At 35.9% G+C, this 20,658-nt stretch overlaps 1 protein-coding gene across 3 annotated transcripts in view; it reads right to left on the reverse strand.

Annotated features, from left to right (window-relative positions):
* Positions 1 to 20,658, reverse strand: part of IMPACT (impact RWD domain protein) — a 33,952-nt gene that overhangs the window by 5,590 nt on the left and 7,704 nt on the right. For all 3 annotated transcript variants that reach the window (XM_027766360.1, XM_006163669.3, XM_006163668.3), the window contains exons 5-9: positions 16,494 to 16,579; positions 9,817 to 9,939; positions 7,442 to 7,539; positions 5,455 to 5,528; positions 325 to 415 (exon numbers count right to left, since the gene is read on the reverse strand). In XM_027766360.1, the coding sequence (XP_027622161.1) occupies positions 325 to 415; positions 5,455 to 5,528; positions 7,442 to 7,539; positions 9,817 to 9,939; positions 16,494 to 16,579 (472 nt within the window). The remainder of the gene's footprint in view (positions 1 to 324; positions 416 to 5,454; positions 5,529 to 7,441; positions 7,540 to 9,816; positions 9,940 to 16,493; positions 16,580 to 20,658) is intronic.

Below are 20,658 nucleotides of genomic sequence, written 5' to 3' on the forward strand. Positions count from 1 at the left end.
CAGAAGTTCCAATATCTAATTAATAGGAGTTCTACAAAAATAGAACAGAAAGAGGAGAGAAAACTGTCAAAAACAAATTTTCCCAAAGTTGAAGACAATTTTCTATCGCCTAAGTCTTAAAGGACAGCACTTGTTATTAACAATTCACTCTGTCTTATATCCAGTGATTAAAATGTTTATCAATGTTTAATAATTAACTACTAATTAGATCAAATGAATCTTATATAGATTGATTAATTTACTTATTTCTATATGCAATTTTGTTTTGTTGAGAAATTTTATGGCTCATATCAAATAGGATTAGCAGTTTTAATTCACACCTACCTCCATAAGATGCAAAAGACGCCCACCAGCTGCTGTTTCCCCATCATCCTCACAGTCCTGCAAGAAGGTCTGTTTATCCTCACAATATATTCTGAAAAATACATATAACAATATCACACTTTGAAACTTTAAACTACTCTAATATAAGTTACTCCTCAATACTTGTGGGAATGAAGTTGATTACTTTGCAAACCAGCATGAAGCACTGGTTTAAAAAAACCCTTCATGAACTAGATATTAGATATATGTTCACTACTAACTTACTATCCACTATACTTTTTATTTGAAAAGCTAGAAATCAAAGGTGTGTACTGGATCCCACATGACTGACTGCACAGCTTGAATTCCAGACCTGCTGACTTGAAAAACATGCTGGGTGTGTGTGCATGAATGCCCAAAACCCTGAGAGGAAAATGGAAAATGGATTGCAGCACGATGGTCATCCATCTGGAGGTGGGAAGTGCTTTCTCCCTTTTTCTCTCTGGTAAGCACACATATCCTATAACAAAATTTTTAAAAGAGAGAGAGAAAATATACTATACTGAAGCATAACAATAGGCACTATAAAACATAAAAGAAGTGGCTTACTCTTATCTTCAAAGAGTCTAAGAGCTAGTGAAAGAAACAAATAGTATATATATATAAAAGGGCAACAGAACCAATATAAGTTAATATTTTATCCTTTCTTCTCATTTTATTCTAGCCATTAAGCATTTCTCTCTACTTTTCTCATTCTGAGTAAGAACGAAAATTTCTTTTTTTCTTTAGAATTTTCCCCTGGATGGTTATCAATATTAGAGATAAATCATGGTATTTCATCCATTTGAATTATCTAGAAAGTTAGTATTTAGAGTAACAATGTAGCAGAGTAAACTTGACAAATGAATGCTAGGGACTGGAAAAAAAAAAAAATCAGTGCCAGTTAAGGTGTGCCATCTAGTGGATTTCTTAGACTTCTACAATGGTTTCAAGTGAAACTGGGGAAATGTGGTCAAGATAGTCTTCTAGCTAACAGTCATAAGAAACTGAAAACCTTTTATGTAAATATGAATAGGTGTAAAAATTCATCTACACACACCTAAGTCAACTATTTTTTAAGTGTATTATCTTATAGCATGGCAGTCATATTCTTTCATTCATTCATCCTTCCTTCCATCCATCCCTCTATTCACTCATCCATTCATTTGAACACTTAATAAATATTTATAGAGGCGCTATTATTTTTCAGTTGACCTCATTTGAGTAAAAGTTAGTACTATTAAACACAATATTGTATATCAAATTAAAGGCAAAAATGAGACATGAGTTGGCTTATTTCAGGCTTCTGATTACAAGAGGGTTTTCAAAAAGTTTATAGAAAACAAATACGAAAAATTAAATGTGACCTCCAAAAATTCTGAACCAAAATAACTCATACATTAACTTAATTTTTTTTAAATGTTTCTAAAATATCCTTGTATAATCCAACACCACAATTTTATGGAATAAAAAAGACTTGACAATATAAATCAGTAATATTAATTTTTTAAAAAGACCCCATGGAAATTTTCACTAACCCTTTTCCTTACATACCAGAAAAATACTGATGCAGCATCAAATAGCTACACATTCGAGTAGCCTGGAGTGTCCCCTAACTCCAGAGAAGAAACAGCCCTAGCACCAGCACCAGGAAGTAACTAAAAGGACCCTAAGCATTCAAATTATACATCACATAATTCATCTACTAAATAAATGTGAATTTATTTTACTCCCAGAGGCATCCCGGGAGCCTCCACGTGTGTCTTTTTTAGTCTTTCCTGACAACACACAATTCTGAAAAACAAAGTAAGCTCTTTCTTTCCAAGCATCAATTATGTATATAAAAGGGAGGGCAAAAAGGAGGGGCTGCTACTCACTAATGTTGACATCAGCTGATCACTTATTAATATGGACAACAAGGAAAAACTACACAAATGCTTATTAAAAGTCCCAAAATCTGGGGTCTAAAAAACAATAACCAGCACATCATTTAACTTTTTTTTTTTGATAACTTATAGTCAACATTATATACAAGACTGTTGAAGGTATAGATATATAGCCATGAAGAAGTGAAATAAAGGGATAATTAAATCATATTATCAAGTTGAGCTCTATCACTTAACAACTATAGGATCCTGAAAACGTTTACCATTTCACAGTGGCAGAATGACTGAAATAATCAGAATTAATTTACATAGAATGTTGGCAGAGAGTGGACACACAATAAACCTGTGAAATGAATAAATTATAATTTTTAATATTTTTAGAGGACACTGAGAATAGTCTAATTGTTCACTTTGGTACTGTGGCCCTAACTTAGGAAAATATTAAAATTCTGTCTGGCAACATTCTGTTTAGAAAAGAATTACGTAAGCAATAGTTTTTGTTTTTGCTTTCAAAGTTTATTTTTATTTCATCTCTTCCATGAGAGAGAAAAAAACAGGCTCCAATGACTTGGTCTCAGTATGCCTCCACCTCTCCCACTTGCTAGGATCACAGGTATCCAGTGTGTTTCAGGCCAACCATGATCTAAACCATGGTTTTCCATGTGGCTCCAGCACTGGAGAGCAGTGCCCTACCGCCTGCACAACTGTGCCTGGGCCAGAAATGGTCTTCTGTACACTTTGGCACTAAAAGAGACACTAACTTAGGAATATTGTAAGCTTGCCTATCCTAAATTATAAATTTGTTTTATCTGTATTTCAGAGAGTATCTAACTTACACAGAGTCTCAATTTCATTGTAAATTTGCACCAAGTCTCTATGTCTATATTCTGATTTGAGGCCTAAACTATGTTCTTTAATGTTTAACTAATTTGCATTTTTTAAATTTTTGGGGGGAGGTTTTTGCTATAGGGCACGTGCACTCGCCAGACAGAGACAGAGACAGAGAGAGACAGAAAGTGAGAAATCAGCCCCCGGGGAGGATGGCCACACCGCAACCCCTTCTCCTCCATTCTCCTCTCGGGATCTTGGGCACGCATGCACATGCGCCCGGCATGAGTTTAAGCCACCGGGTCCGGGATTCAAATTGCAGTTGACTACATGGGAGTCCAGCGACATAGCCATTACGCTAACTGCTGGTCCCAATTTGCACTTTTTTTGGGGGGGGGAGAGGTTTTTGATAAGGGCACGTGCACTTGCCAGAAAGACAGAGAGAAACAGAGACAGAAAAGGAGAAATCATACCCCCGGGGAATGGCAATCCCTTCTCCTCCATTCTCCTCTCGCGATCTAGGGCATGCACGCACACGCGCCCTGTGTGAGTTTAAGCCACTGGGTCCAAGACTCGAACTGCAGTAGAGTACATGAGAGTCCAGTGACAGCATTACGCCAACTGCTGGTCCCTAATTTGCATGTTTTTAAAAGTATGACCTTATAGATCAGCAAAGATTTGTATAAAACCTTTATATTCAGCTGGCGTAGTGGTATAACATGATACTCTGTTAGGCAATCTCACAAGGACAGGCTTCTGGTTCAAGTCCAGAGCCTCCCTGAACATGCTGAGCATGTGCTTGTCCATGATCCCTGAGCTGGCCAAAGGCAAGAGGAGACTGTGGTATCAAGATCCTGTTGAGAGTGCTATCTCAGTCTCTCTCCCACTCTCTCTCTCTCTCTCTCTCTCACTTATGGAACAAATAAAGTTAAAAACAAAACAAAACCCTAGTACTGAAAACTTAAAGGCACATAGTAAAAATAGTACTCTTCTTTAAATGTTGACAAGAACATAAAGTGACTTTAAACACCTTCAGAAAAAATTTGGCAGTATAAAGCAAGTTTCAAAACTGTTCACTCTTTTTGGGACCAGCATTTAGTGTAACGGCTATGTCGCAGAACTCCCATGTAGTCGACCGTGGTCTGAGTCCAGGACCGGGTGGCTTAAACTCACGGAGGGTGCATGTGCGTGGATGCTCAAGATCCCGAGAGGAGAATGGAGGAGAAGGGATTGCGGCAACCCCCCCCGGGGGGGGTGATTTCTTGCTTTCTATTTCTGTTTCTCTCTGTATTTCTGGCAAGTGCACGCACCCTATAGCAAAAAACTCTCCAAAAAAAGAAAAAATGTTCACTCTTTTTGATAATTCTACTTCTAAAAATTTGTTCTTTCTTTTAGTTATACACCATTTTACTTAGGAAACATCTGAAGCAACCAGAGCTTTCTCTGAGAAAATAATCTATAAGAAGTATGTAAAAATGCTCAGTGGAATATTCTATATAATAGTGAAAAATATGAAAACTATAACAAATAGAAAATGGTTTAAGAAAATTGTGGTACAAAAAAATAAAATTTTAAAAAGTAGTATTTTAATAGTATTTTCATAATATTTTATTAAGGGCCAGCCAGTAGTGTGTCAGTTAAGATGGCTGGATCTCACATGGCAAACTGTGTGGTTCAAGTCCCAGGCCAGGCAGCTTGAAAACTACAGGGCACATATGCGTGCATGCCCAAAATCCCAAGAGGAAAATGGAGGAGAAGAATGTTTTCCCAATCCTCCTCTCCCTCTCTTTCTTTCTATATATCTCTCTGGTGAGCACAAAGAACCTGTGACAAATTTCAAAAATAAATAAATTGGGACCAGCAGTTGGTGTAATGGCTATGTTGTTGGACTCCCTTGTGGTCAACTACAGTTCGAGTCCCAGACCCAGTGGCTTAAACTCACGCCAGGCACATGTGCATGCGTGCCCCCAAGATCCCAAGAGGACAATGGAGGAGAAGGGATTGCAGAATGGTCATCTCCCCTGGGGGGTGATTTCTCACTTTCTGTCTCTGTCTCTCTGTCTTTCTGGCAAGAAAATGTGCCCTATAGCAAAAACCTCTCCTAATTAATTAAGAAATAAATAGGCTATGAATGATATAAATGTGAAGCACTGAAAAATAGTAAACTTTGCATAGAAAAGGCAGGAAATATATCAAAATATTATCAGTTACATTTAATGGCAGAAAATGTCTGACTTTTCAGTCCAATTTGTTTTCTTTTTTGCAGTTTCCAGTGATTCTACATCTATTAATATTAAAATAGAAAAAACATAAAAATTCGTATTTTTAGAAATCATACATCATTTCCCCCTCATTATTTATAAGCTGCATACTCGAAAAAACAGGGATGATCACTCACCTGTAGGCATAGATGTTGTGGGTGGCACTAGCTATTTTCTTATTCTCATACAATTTGGCAAGAACCATTTTCACCTTAAAAACACAGTAACATACAAATAACATATGCTTCTATTTGCTTTATAAATAACTACCTTAAAACATATTGACATGAATGCCATATTAAAAATAATTATTTAAAGGTATACTAGACTCTGAAAAAGCTATTTTCAAAGTTTTCTCCTTATCCTAGGGCCACTGGTATAAAAATGACAAACCTAGTATTGTTGAACACTAATTTTCAATAAATATTTGGATGCTAGCTATATCTAAGACCCCTTCCTATAATATTAAAAATTTTTCCCATGCAGAAAATTGTAAAAGTAAACATGGGTTGGCCCTGTAGCATAACAGGAGGGCACAGAGGAAGACGATTCCTACACAGCCCTCAAGGGTTCAAGTCCCAGTCTGGCAGCTTAAACAACAAAAGAGGCATGCACACACAGGCCCAGGATCCAAACAGCATGGAGAACTGGAAGAAAAGGACTAGGGAGAGACTAGGCACCCTTAGGGATTGCTCTCTCTGTTCATATGAATGCACCCTGTGGTGTTAAAAAAAGAATGTAAATGTAAGAATTTCTAGAAGTTATCTCTGAAATTTACCTAACATATACTTGCAATGTGGTAGGCATACAATAACAGTATGTTTCAAATGTCATGAAACCAAAACTTTCTCTGGAAGTTAAGAAAGGTTCATAGAGGTCACATGAGCCACATCTTATAAGTGGCAGTTCTACATCAAAAGGGAAAAGGGGAAGCAGGGCAGGAAAAAAAACATTCTACTCACAGGAGACAGCATGTACAAATGCAAGGACTAGAATAACCAGATTGAGCAAATTAAAATAAAAGATACCCAGTTAATCTGAATTTCAGATAAACAACAAATTTTTTAATATAAGTATATCCCATGCAATAATGTTTACCTGATATTCAAATATTAACTAAGTGTCCTGTGTTTTATCTGGCAACCTTAGCAGGAACATAAAAAAAGAAGTTGTAAAGACATTAGTGTTTAAAATCTGTAGTAAATAGTAAGACTTTTATTATTGTTATTTTTAACTTGATAGGTGGTATTGAAATTGCCTTAAACATCAATGAAGTTTAAGCTGGGATAGCTTATAGAAACAAAGAACCAGATGTTTCTGATGAAAAGAGAGAAAGACAAAGACCAAGTAATTTAGTCTCTGGCTGAAAATTTTCCCATGTCTATCCTTGGGTGGGAAAAAGGTCACCTAGAATCAAGAAGCAAAAAGGAAAACGTATTTAAGTAGGAATGACTGGGCTCAGTCTGTCCTCGGTCCCTTTTGTTAGGCAACAGTAAAGTGGACTTAATTTTACAGTACTGCCACTCAATAGGACAAATAATTCCTTTTAACAAGCTATTAAGTATCATAATTTTTCAAATTAACGTAAAGGTTTTTCTTAGTTAAAGATACATTAGAGAGTTAAGCCCTAATCATTGTTGATAAAATTCTGAAAGCACTGAGAATAGGAAACAAAACCTTCCATGATTCACAGTACTTTGGGAAGAGGAAAATAAGCAAGTAATTTTTATTTCATATAAAATTAAACACAAGAGGGATCAGCAGATGGTGTAATGGTTACATCGCTAGACTCCCACAGCTGACTGTGGTTCAAGTCCTGCACCCAGTGGCTTAAAACTCACACATGTGAAGAAAAAAAAAAAATTAACACACGTGTATATGCATACATGTCCAAAACCCCAAGAGGAAAATGGAGAAGGGATGGCTGCATGGCCATCCCCCCCAGGGGGTGATTTCTTGCTTTCTGTCTCTCTCTGGTGAGTACACATGACCTAGAACAAAAATTTCTCTTACAAAAAAGAAAATCAAACACGAGTAAAAATAGATATCACTGCAAAATAATTTACTTAAATTATTCTGGTAAAACATCAAAGTGAATTAGACTAACTTTAATGGTAATTTTACCTGTTTGGGACAAACCACTGGAGCCAAGTGTGCCTGAAAAGTACTTCTTCGGTCCGTAATAGGAATACCATGATCAATTGGAGGTAATTCTTCTATTTCTATAAATTTAAAGAATTAATTCACTTTATTTTTTAAAAATAGTCTTATGTCCAAATACTGAAATATTAGCAGTAGCAGGGAGTTGGGAAAGAAATGTAAATTCCAAAGACCAGCAGGTGGCATAGTGGATACATCACCGGACTCACATAGTCCACACCATGGGAGTCCTGGACCTGGTGGCATAAATCTCACGCCAGGCATGTGTGCATGCATGCCCAAGATCCTGAGAGGAGAATAAGGAGAAGGGATTGTGGTGTGGCCATGCCCCCTGTGGGGTGATTTCTCACTTTCTGTCTTTCTGTCTCTCTGGTGAGCTCATGCACCCTGTAGCAAAAATCTCTCTTAAAAAAAAAAAAATGTAAATTACATGGGAAATCAGATTAAGTGGTGATTAATAGCTGTCTAACAAAATTAAATTCAGGGCTGGCCCATAGCTTAGTGGTTACAGGAGTTGGATACCACAAAGACAGCTCCACAGTACAAGTTTCAGACCCATTAGCTTAAAAAACACCACACGTGCCCAAAATCCCAACTGGATGAAGGAATGCAGAAGGGACTGTGATGTGACATTCCTTGTGTGGGGTATTCCCTTTCTCTCTCTCTGACTAGCATACACGATCTCTGACAAATATTTTTTAATTAATTTAAATTATAAATTTAAGTAAAAATGTTTAAATACATTATATGTAAGATAAATATACTTGACTTATAAATGATTTTCACCTGCTAAGGTCATGAAGTAGAAGAGGTAGGTTGCAATGAAACCCTGGAATGCTGCAACAGTAACAATATCTTGGTACAATATCTAATGCAATCACTAACTTGAAGAGTGTAAAAGGGTCCTGAGATCCAAGACCGACTGCTGCTAATATATTACAGTTCATTTATCCATTCTACTATTAATAAACCTCTCAGTGGGAAAACTGAGAGACTTTATATTATATTGCCATCACATAATGTATTCATGTGATAAAATAATAAAACTGTTCCTACTTCACATTATGGAATTAAATATATCAATAATATACCCAACAGGTTTTCTATAAAGAGTATGATTTCCTCGGGACCAGCAGTTAGTGTAATGGCTATGTGGCTGGACTCCCACGTAGTCGACCACGGTTCGAGTCCCAGACCCAGTGGCTTAAACTCACGCCGAGTACATGTGCGTGCATGCCCAAGATCCCAAGAGGAGAATGGAGGAGAAGGGATTGCGGCATGGCCATCCCCCCTGGGGGGGTGATTTCCTGCTTTCTGTCTCTCTGTCTCTCTCTGTCTGTCTGGCGAGCGCACGTGCCCTATAGCAAAAACCTCTCCAAAAAAATTAAAAAAAAAAAAAAAAGAATATGATTTCCAGTTAATCTGCCATTTAAGTAAGTCTAAGAATCACTAACTTACCCTTAACTCTATCTAAAACTTAACAATTCTGGCTGCTGCTACCTGCCTCCTTTAGATGAGAAGTTATATTAAATCTATAAATCTATATCAAATTCAGAAAAATGTAAATGATTAAGATAGGATCTACTTCGGTGGAAGCAAAAGTAAGAGCTCTGGATCCTGTCCCTGACTCTTCTATTTCCTACTTATCTCTTCCCATTAAATCTTGGCACACCATTCAAAAAACCTAAATTTCCAAAATACTGTTTAAAAGCTACTATAAAATGGCAAAGGAAACTCTTTACCTTCAAATAGAATGAATATTCCTTTTGGCCCATCATGTTTCTGTAAGACACTTAGGGAAACTGACAACACCTAAAATTCTTAAATACTAAAATGGAATATACCATTTTACAGAACAGATAACTGATTTTATCACATCAATCCATCTGCGAGTTGAATACTCCTTGATTATGGAACAAATCTGCTTAAACAAAAACTAAACCTTTGAAGGCATTGTACTAATTTTATTTCTGTGGCTATACTTAACATTATTTTTACATTTGTGAGAATAGACTCAAATTTAACACTGAAATATCAGGAGATTGTTGGTATTTCAAAGCAGAAATATAAAAACAGGATGTAAATTGAAAATAACAGCCTTTCTTAGCTTCAATTTCTCCCATACTTCAGGGAGTAGCAAACATATATATTTTTTTTTCCCTCACTATTGTGATAATGATCAACAGGTAGAGAAAAAAATAACAATCTCAATTCTGTGCAAATTAATAACATTACTAACATCTGAGTTTACTAAATTTGTATACCATCCCAAGGACAAATAATACTAGTGCCAGTCTCCAGATACAAAAAAAAAAAAAAAAAAAAAGGTAACATTATACCTGTTTGATTTTCACTGATACCAAAATCCAGTGCTTTAACCGGGTTTTCTGGCTGACATGCTAAAATGAGATGATCTTCACATCCATCGTCATCCCCTTTAGTTTTCTTCTTTACATCTGGACCTATGTGGATATAAGACAGTTGGACTGATCTATGAATCAAGTAAGAATTTTTTTTTCTTATTTTTTTTTACATTCAATCACAGTGTATCATTAGAGCATACCAAGTAAATTATTCCACCTGAGTATACTGTGTATTGGTTCAATCAAAGATATTACCATACATATTATCATCAACAGATATTTTTCCATTTTGTATCCCTTAAATGTTCTGCTTCTTTCTTTCTCCCTGATTCCCTCTCTCTCATTTCCCACCCTTCTCTCACACAGTCTCTAGTATCCACAATTGTTCTGTTCTCATGGTTTTTATACCTTCAGTCTTTCATTTTCTGCTATAAAGTACAGACATTTGGTATTTATTAAGTGGGGAAATATAATGTCTCTCTTTCATAATCTGGCTTGCTTTGCTTAGCATTAAATATTCCATATTCATTTTTCTCATATACCAGAGTAATTTTTTTTTAAGGGCTGAGTAGTATTCCATAGTGTGTATGTGCCACACTTTTTCAATTCATTCATCTGTTTGTGAACATTTGGATTGGTTCTGTATCTTAGTTATTATGAATAATGCTTTAATAAAAATGGATATGCAAGTGTTTTTTCAACTGAGTGCACCACTATCTTTAGGGTAGATATACAGTAGAACTGTCGGATCATATACTAGTTCTATTTGTAGGTCTTTGAGGAACCTCCATATTGTTCTCCACAGTGGCTGTACTATTTTACATTCCCAAGAACAGTATAGGAGGGTTTCCTTTTCTCCACAGTCTCACCAGCACTTATCATTCTTTATCTTTTTAATCTTAGCTATTCTAATGGGTTAAGTGGCATCTCATTGTGGTTTTGATTTGCATCTCCCTTATGATAAAGGATGTTGAGCATTTTTTCATATGCTTTTTGTCTGTTTGTATATCTTCTTTGGAGAGTGGTCTGCTTAGCTCAGTTGCCCATCTTTTTAATTGGACTGAATTTTTTTTTTTTTTTTTTGTGGGCAAGTTGCTTGAGTTCCTTGTATATATTGTTTATCCATCCCTTACCTGAAGGAGAGTTTGCAAATATATTCTTCCATTCCAAGGGTTGTGTCTTCACTCTAATTGTTGTTTCTTTTGCTCTGTAGAAGGATTTTTAACCTGATATAATACCACTTGCATATGTTTTGGATTATTGCTTTGGGTGTTTTATTTAAGAAGTCTTTGCCTATTCCAGGGACTAGCAGATTGTATAATGGTTACATAACTGGATTCCCACATAGTTGACTGCAGTTCAAGACCCAGAACTGACAGCTTAAAAAACTCACACCAGAAGTGTGTGTGTGTGCATACTCAAAATCCTGAGAGTATTAGGAGAAAGGATTATAGTGTGGCCATCCCCACCAGGGTTTTATTTCTTACTTTCTGTTTCTGGAGAGCACATTTGCCCTATAGCAAAAAATATCTCTCTAAAACACACACACAAACACACACACACACACACACACACACACACACGTTTTTGCCTACCAATGTCTCCAGGAGTTTGCCCTGTGTTTTTCACCAGTAGTTTTATAGTTTGAGGTCTTACGTTTATATCTTTGATCCATTTTGAATTGACTTTTGTTAATGGTGAGAGATAGGGGTCCAGCTTCATTTTTGTGTAGGTGGATATCCAGTTTTTCCAGCACTATTTGCTAAAGAGATTTTATTTTACTCAATGAATTGTATTGTATCCTTTGTCAAAAATCAAAGGCTGCATGTTTGGGGTTTATTTCTGGAGTCTCTATTCTGGTCCATTGATCTACATGCCTGTTATTGTAGCAGTACCATGCTGTTGTGATTATCACAGCTCTGAAATATGTTCGAGTCAGGGAGTGAGATCTCTCCTACTCCACTCTTTTTGTGCAGTACTGCTTGGGGATACAGGGTCTTTCTGATTCCAGACAAATTTTATGATTATTTTCCCTAAATCTGTAAAGAATATCTCTGGTAATTTGATCAGGATTGCATCAAATTTTAGATTATTTTGGGTAGAATTGACATTTTGATTATATTAATTTGTCTAATACAAAAATATGGGATGTTTTCCACCTTTTTGTGTCATTTTTTTATTTCTTTTTTTTTTTAGTCCTTTTTTAGTTTTTCTTAGTTTTCCTTGTAGAAGTTTTGGAACTTCTCTGATTAAGCTTATTCCTAGGTAGCTATTATTTTTTGTGCCTATTATAAATGTAATTACTTTCAATTCTACCTCAGTCCATTTATTGTTAATGTATAGAAGTGCTATAGATTTTTGTATGTTGATTTTTGTATCCTGTCACTTTTACTGTATTCATTTATTACTTCCAGTTTTTTGTTTTGCATTTGCTATAGGGTGCGTGCGCTCACCAGAAAGAGAGAGAGAGACAGAGACAGAAAGCAAGAAATCACCCCCCGGGGGGGATGGCCACGCCGCAATCCCTTCTCCTCCATTCTCCTCTCAGGATCTTGGGCACGCATGCACATGCGCCTGGCATGAATTTAAGTCGCTGGGTCCAAAACTCAAACTGCGGTCTACTACATGGGAGTCCAGCAACATAGCCATTATGCTAACTGCTGGTTGCTACTTCCAGTTTTTGTTTCTGTTTTGTAGGATTCTTTTTGGTTTTCTATATATATAAAATCATGTCATCTGCAAATAGAGATAATTTCACATCTTCTGTCGCTATTCAAATACCTTTTATTTTATTCTCTTGTCTGATTGCATTGGCTAGGACTTCCAGTATCAAGAAAGAAGTGATAAAAGTAGTTAAAAAATCATTGGGTCTTGGTCTCTAAATACCATTTATCAACAGAAAGAACCAGGGCTCCTAAGAGAAGTGGTTGATTCTAGGATTGGAGCAAGAAAAATATAAGATGAACCTGGAATGCTGTGGCTCCAGAAAGCATGAAATGCTCAAAAAAGATGGAGGCGTATAAAAGAACTCAGGAGCCAAACTGAAGGAGTTTGACCATTAGGTCAAATCACCATTAGACAAATATCACAGTAATAAATACTGCTGAGAAGATCTACTGATGAATACTAAAATAAGTGGGTAAAAGTTTAAGGAGGAAAAGGATACTGACTTAGCCTCAAACTATTTTTCCCAATATAATATAAAGGGAAACTAACCATCATAGTTACTATGATGGTTAGTTCTACATGTCAACTTGGCTAGGCCACAGTACCCAGATAATTGGCTGAATACTATTCTAGGTGTTTCTGCCAAGGTATTTTTGGGGATGAGATTGACATTTAAATCAGTTGACTTTGAGTAGAGCTGATTCTCCTCTATAGCATGGTGGGCCTCATCCAATCAGCTAAAGGTCTTAATAGAAAAAGACTGACTTCCCCAGATAAAACGGCATTTTTCCAGTTGACTACCTTTGAACTCAACCTGCAATATCAATTCTTTCTTGGGTCACTACCCTGCTAGTCTACCCTGAAGATTTTTGACTTGCCAGTCTCCACAACCTGGTAAGCCAATTCATTAAAATAATTATATTCATCCATCCACCCATCTTTTTTTCCCTCTTTCTCTACACATACACACACACAATAAGTTCTGCTTTTCTATAGACCCTTAACAAATACAGTAACTTAACAGTGTTGGCATATTATACAAACCACCTTAACCAAGGGATCACTCCTAAGACACACTAGGGCAGCCCAGTAGTGTGGGGACATGCGCTGAGCAACCACCACATGCTCTTTTGGGGTTTGGCAGAACCTTGTAACTTGTCTTTCCCTGACCTTGGCTGCAGACAGAGCAAGGGTGGAAATTACTAGGGGCATTCCAACAGACACATCTGATGGACTTCAAGAAACATCTTGACCCCAATTAGTAAAGTCCAATCCCTGCTCTGCATCTGAAAGGTTCTTTAGCCTACTCTGGGTGTGGTGGTGCACTCCTTATGGAGAAGTTCTTTAGCTCCTTCCCCATACCTAACAGCTAGTTCTCTGCATTAGAAAGGAAGATGAGATTTGCTCTAGATGGGATTACCACCAAGGGATACACCTTGCCTCGGGTATGACTAATCCCTTATAGATTTGTTAACTGCTTCTTATTGTCCGTAACCTGGCAACTAATCCATGAAGTGTCACGAAACATACATGTGTAATGTCTCCTTGTACTATAAATAAAGACGTCCAGTTTGTCTGGGCGGCACAGGTTGCTTGGGCTACCTAGGCTCAGGCTGCCTGTGTCCATTTCCACTCTATCTTTTTGTCTCATCTTTTCTGCTTCTTCCATAATAGCGCTAAGCGTGGGGGCGGACGCCGACACAGTAGTATAGCAATTAAGCCCAACACATGGGAAGCTAGATACTACATCATTGACTGGCCTCAAGTCCTAACTTTATCAGCTTCACATTTAAAGTGTACATGCCCTGAATGCTGACAGGATGAAGGAAAAAGTATTATAGTATGACCATTACACACTACAGAGTTCTCTCACTCTCTTTTTTGTAAATACACACACCTGTTTGAATTTAAAAAAAATTAAAGACATTAATATTGAACTCCTTAAAACAATGCACTATGAACAATACAATATCGACGCCAGCAGGTGGCATGGTGATTAAGGCAATGGACTCCCACATGGCAAACCATGGTTTGAGTTCTGAACCTGACAGTTTGCTTTCTCACTTTCTTTTTTTCTCACTTTCTCACTCACTCTGTGTCTCTCCCTGGTGAGCTAACATGCCCTGTAGTGAATTAAAAATAAAAATGATGATGATAAATAAAATTAAATAATTATTTTTTAAAAATGAACACCATATCATTTTTGTGGTGTTCTTGTCAAAAATAGTGAATCTTGCTCCAATTGTAAGAAAACATTGGACAAACTAAAACTAAGGGGCACTCTACAAAATAACTGAGTAGCACTATTCAAAAGTAACAAGGTTATAAAAGTCATTGAAAAACTAATGAACTTTTTATAGACTAGAGAAGTGTAAAGAGAAATAACAATTAAATGCAATGTAGTATCCTAGACAGGCTCCCTTAACAGCACAAAGGACAGAATAGAAAAACTGGTAAAAATTGACTAAGCTCCTTCGTTTAGTTAATAATACTGAAGAAGTGTGAACTTCCTATTCTTGATAATTATACTATGGCTATGTATGATGTTAAAAGGGAGTCAGAATGAATAAAAGATACAAAGATACAAAAATTTAAAATGTCTATACTAAAATAAATAAATAGATAAATAAATAAACAAATAATTTGTACTGGGCTCAGCCCATGGAGGAGTGGTTAAGGCAGCCGGCCAACTGCACTACTGGAATCCCATACCCAGCTGCTTGAGAAACATATCAGGCATGTGGGTATGTGTGCCAAAATCCTGAAAGATAAAAGAAACGGAGAGGAGACAGACCATTCCCTATGGGAGGTGTTTTCTCACTTTCCTTCTCTCTTTGTCTCTTTTCAGTGAGTACACATGCACTCTTGCAAATTGGGGGAAAAAAAAAAAAAGAAAGATGTCAAGTAGGGGCTCTGAAGAAAAAAATTCTCATGAGATAGCCTGATCACTAGCACTTAATCTTGCTAGTTCTTCAGAATTATTAATCCTTCCATTTTAATATGAAGTCTGCAAAAATAATTTTTGAATTTTTTCCTTATTATTACAGAGAAAGAAATCCAAACAAAATTCTAAAAATTGTATACCCTTGATTAGACACTGTGTACAGGCTTTGAAAAGCCATACTGTACTCTACGAAGAAGAACAATGATTATATATAAGCTGGAAATAAAAAAAATTATTTTAGTTTCTAATAATTCAAATCAATAATAAAAATTTGAAGGATAGGTAAACTATATTATGAACATAGGTGAGCAAGAGAAAAAAAATTATTTTTATTTTTATTTTTGCCATAGGGTACATGCATTTGCCAAAGAAAGATGGAGAGAGGGAAAGTGGGAAATCACTCCCCAAGGGGAGCTAGTCATAGCACAATCCCTTCTCCTCCATTTTCTTCTTGGGACTTTGGGCACACATGCCTGGCATGATTTTTCAAGCTGCTGGATCTTGGATTTGACCACACTCTGTTGGAGAGGGTGCTTTTTTACACACTCTCTCTGGCAAGCACATGTATCTTCTACAATAAAAGAAGAGAAGAGTAAGCAATTGTGGCATATAAACTACATCTCAATTTTTAAAAATCAATTCTTCAAAGTTAATTTCTTAACATTGGTCACTGAACTTTCCGTAGCTTTTTTTTTCTATCAACAGTTGACTCATTTGAAGCTAATATCTTATTTATATAGTTAATAATTCATGATGAACAACCATGAAGTTCACAGTGCCTTAATGGTGGCCAAAGAAAAGACTTGGGAATCAAGTTCTTTTATCAGAAAATTCTATTTCTTTAAGAATATAATATGAAACCAAAGAGGCTAAACCTTCTAGAAAACAGTAACCATAGAAATGAATAAATGAATTTTCCAGATGAAGGTTACCATTTTATCACATATAAACCATAAATCATGTCAAATTCCAATTAGAGTATTTACATTAAAATGTAATTACTGTAAGTTAAAAGAACACTGACAGTATCTGTCAACCCTACCTGGTTCTGACATCTGAGATTTCTTTATTAGGACATCTCTTATTTTCTCCACCCACAGGTAAAGAATACTTTCACCAATGTTTTGTCTAGACAAAATTTAAGAAAAAAAAAAGTGTTATTTCAAAATATTCAAGAAAATATATACTCTAAGACATTATATACACTCTAACAATGCCTTTACAAAAGAACATTTGTAAAGGTGGCATGGTGATTAAGGTGCTGGATTCCCACAAGGCCAACCACAGTTTGAGTCCCAGACCCAGGGGCTAAAAATATCACACCTGGCACATGTGCCTGCATGCACAAAATCTCAAAGGGAGAAGGGATTGCAACATGGCTATCATCCTGAGGGGTTCAGGAGTAACTTCTCACTTTCCCTCTCTGTGTCTCTTTCTAGTGAGTGCACACATAATATGGCAAAAAACTTAAATAATAATAATAAAAGTAATAAAAATATGAGATTACCAACATTTGTATAAGTATTTATTATAGATTATTTATATCAACATTAAAATTCCTACTAGCTTTGAAATTAATAGGATTTACTTAAAATAGGTATGAGAATTTTAATTATAGAGGAGAAAGAAATTTTCTAATTGAACTGGATGAACTAGATAGACATAAGTGTGAGTTAGTTTTTGTCAGTAGGTAAGTATTGATGTCCAATCACTGCTTACTTTTCTAACCTTTTTTGGAGAGACAGTCTTGCAATGCAGCCCAGGCTGGCCTCAAACTCTCAATTCTCCTGCTTCAGCCTCCAGAGTAGCTGGGATTACAGCCACTACACTTAGCCCATGCCTTTCTAAACTTTGTGAGCAATTTCACATTGCTTATTTGGTACACTTCTCAGTTTATTTATTTCAAAAAAGAATGCAAGGCATGTGGGGAACTCCTTTAGGGAGTCAGTTTACAAGACCTAAAAGACAATTAATTCAATAATTTTACATTTGTACCTTTTTTCTACAAAATATTCTATTACCTAAAATAGATTCATTTCGGTTCCAAATAATGTTCAGCTGCCTCAGAAAATTAAATCCATCTCAAGAATGTGTCACGGATTTTAAAGTCATGTCCATAGTTATGTTAAATGATGGCAATAGCAGTTAAATAAAGGCCCAAATGTCTACTCTTTAAAGAACAACATTAATTTTTAAATAAGTCTTGGTATATTTTGCAAGAAATCACCATGCTATTTCATAGCACTATCTTACCTCCTTTTCTTTTTTCTTTTTTTTTTTGAGAGGTTTTCCCTATAGGGCACGTGCGCTCGCCAGACAGACAGAGAGAGACATAGAGACAGAAAGCGAGAAATCACCCCCCAGGGGGGATGGCCATGCCGCAATCCCTTCTCCTTCATTCTCCTCTCGGGATCTTGGGCACACATGCACACGCGTCCGGCGTGAGTTCTAAGTCACCGGGTCCGGGACGCGAACCGCAGTCTACTACGTGGGAATCCAGCGACATAGCCATTACACCAACCGCTGGTTCCCTTACCTCCTTCTTCTTAAAGTCCACCTTGAAACAATTATCTGTCTTATCTCCACTCATCAAAATCATCATTCATCACCAAAGGAAACTTCCAAAACAAGAATACAGAAAACAAAACTGCTTTCAAATAATTCTGTACCCTCAAATCTTCCTCATCTCACCTATAACCCTTACCACTATGACAATCTTATAGATATTTTTTCATGGCTTTCTTTTTAAAGAACATGAAAGTCAACTGAAAGATTTTTAAAAATTGAGACTGTTAGTGAATTTCTTTTTCTTTTCTTTTCTTTTTTTTTTTTTTGAGAGGTTTTTCCTATAGGGCATGTGCGCTCGCCAGATAGAGAGAGACAGAGAGACAGAAAGCAAGAAATCAATCCCAGGGGGATGGCCACGCTGCAATCCCTTCTCCTCCATTCTCCTCTCGGGATCTTGGGCACGCACGCACACATGCCCGGCATGAGTTTTAAGCCACCAGGTCCGGGACGCTAACCGTGGTCGACTACATGGGAGTCCAGCGACATAGCTATTACGCTAACTGCTGGTCCCAGTGAATTTCTTTTAAACAATTCTCTCTTCTCATTAAGACTGATGGTAAGAGACAGTGCAAGGTTAAATGTATTGAGCATATAAGCCCCAAGTACATTACATGCTACAGGAATTCAAAAAGTTCATGGAAAAAAGGAATTAAAGAATGTATTTATTCTCGTATAAAAATATTTTGAAATTCATGCAGTTTTTCATAATATGCATTTTTTTATGAGCTTCCTAAAGATCCCTCACATATCAACCCATTTAATTCTCACAGGTGTCCAAAAAAGTTGGTATTACTTCCTTATTATACACATGAGATAATAAACATACATAGAGATCAATTAACTTGTTCAAGATAGTCGGTCTTAGAAACAGTAAGAAGCCCAGAGCTAGAATATGAACCCAACTCTAAAAGCTATGATCTTTGGCAAATAAGCCACTTGAACTCTAAGTCTCAGTTTCCTCATCTATCAAACAAGAAATATAAAGCATTTTGTATCTAAAAGTCTACAATTCTTGGTTATAAGAAATAAGCATTCTGGAAACAAGCTTTTCTTAAAATTAGAAAAAAGCTAAAATTTGCACAAGTGTTTCTTTTCACAGTAATAAATAATAGAGTCCCTTTTTCACTATCCTAATAAATTTATGGTTTTGTATGTAATTCTCTTGACTTCCCAATCTCATTCTACGGAATTTCTCATAACACCATTGCCCTAAGTACTGGTTTTAACAGTCAGCATTTACTGAACACTTACTTTATAAAAGACCTATAGAAAATGCTTTATTTGCATCACCTCCACTAATTCTTACAACTACCTAAGGCAAGAAAAACATCCCCCTATAAATATACATTCACATTCAGTCTTTTTTTTTTTTAGAAAATCACACCTCAGAAAAAAATTTGTAATTAATAAATAATTCTGCTACAATAATTAAATGTTGACTCCAGATTTCTTTTTCCCAGGACCATGTCTTACTGTAGAGAAACATACAACAGTACTTCTAAATTTAACTTCACTTACTGAACACTACCTTCTTCACTAGCATTAACAAGACAATTACTGAAGTCCAGTATAAGAAAGTCATAGTGAGTATAAGGGTTTCCTGAGTAAAACTGAAAATCATTCTTTCCCCTGAACTCTAACAGTCTATCACTAAAAATGGTGGAGGTTTCTTTTCTCAGTTAATTACTGTTGTCACAGTTGTATTTATGTTTTTCTTGTGACAATAGTTTATTCAGATCTTTTAACTATCCACTTGAATATGGTGTGATTCTTACAAAAAAAAGTCACTTTCAAACTATTGCTACTGTTGTAATGAATCAGAATTCTGCTTTTGCAGAATCAGAAGCAAATGAAACACACAGAATCTCAGAGTCTTGTCTGCTGAGCCTTTCCTCCTCTCCCCTAAATAGTCTCAGAGTCTGCTAAATCCTAAGGGCTATGGAACATCTGAGAACTAATCACTATAGAATGAAACACTAGGCTTTTATCTACAAAATCCAAAGTCACTAAGTATGAAAGCCTGACACAACATTTGTTTCCACCTGAATAAAAGAGCAATTTAATTAATATCTGATATTTTTTATCTATCTTGTGAATAACTATACTTAAATAATGATCCTATCTAAAATGATCAAAACAAAGTCAAGTTACTTTTGACTCTAATTTTACTATGGCTCTAATTTCTAGTTTCCCATTTTCCAATAAGTTTGCTGACTGAAGAGTAAAGTTATTCACTAAAAGAACTAGTAACCTCTGTGACCTTAAACAAATCACTTAATCAAAGTCATCTCAAATTTTATTCAAATTATTCAATAAGATGATTACTCAAGTCCAGTATAAGGAAAGTCTGAAAAAGTATATATAAAAAGTTTCTTAAGTAAAAGTTATTTTATGAAAATGGTAAAATTGTGTGAAAAGTGATTATTTCAATAAAGAATAAAAATGATAGCTGCTACTATGTGCTAAAATAAGTCTATTCTATGGATTACATCATTTAATCCTTAGAATTGTATTATCTCCATTTTATAGCTGAGAAAATAGATACGAGAGGTCATACAATTTCTTTTTTAAAAAATTATTTTTAAGAATTATTTTTTATTTAACTTTATTTATTCATTTAATTTGACCAGAGAGGGAAA

The sequence above is a fragment of the Tupaia chinensis genome, unplaced genomic scaffold (genome assembly GCF_000334495.1).
Source record: "Tupaia chinensis unplaced genomic scaffold, TupChi_1.0 Scaffold142717_1, whole genome shotgun sequence".
Classification (NCBI taxonomy): domain Eukaryota; kingdom Metazoa; phylum Chordata; class Mammalia; order Scandentia; family Tupaiidae; genus Tupaia; species Tupaia belangeri.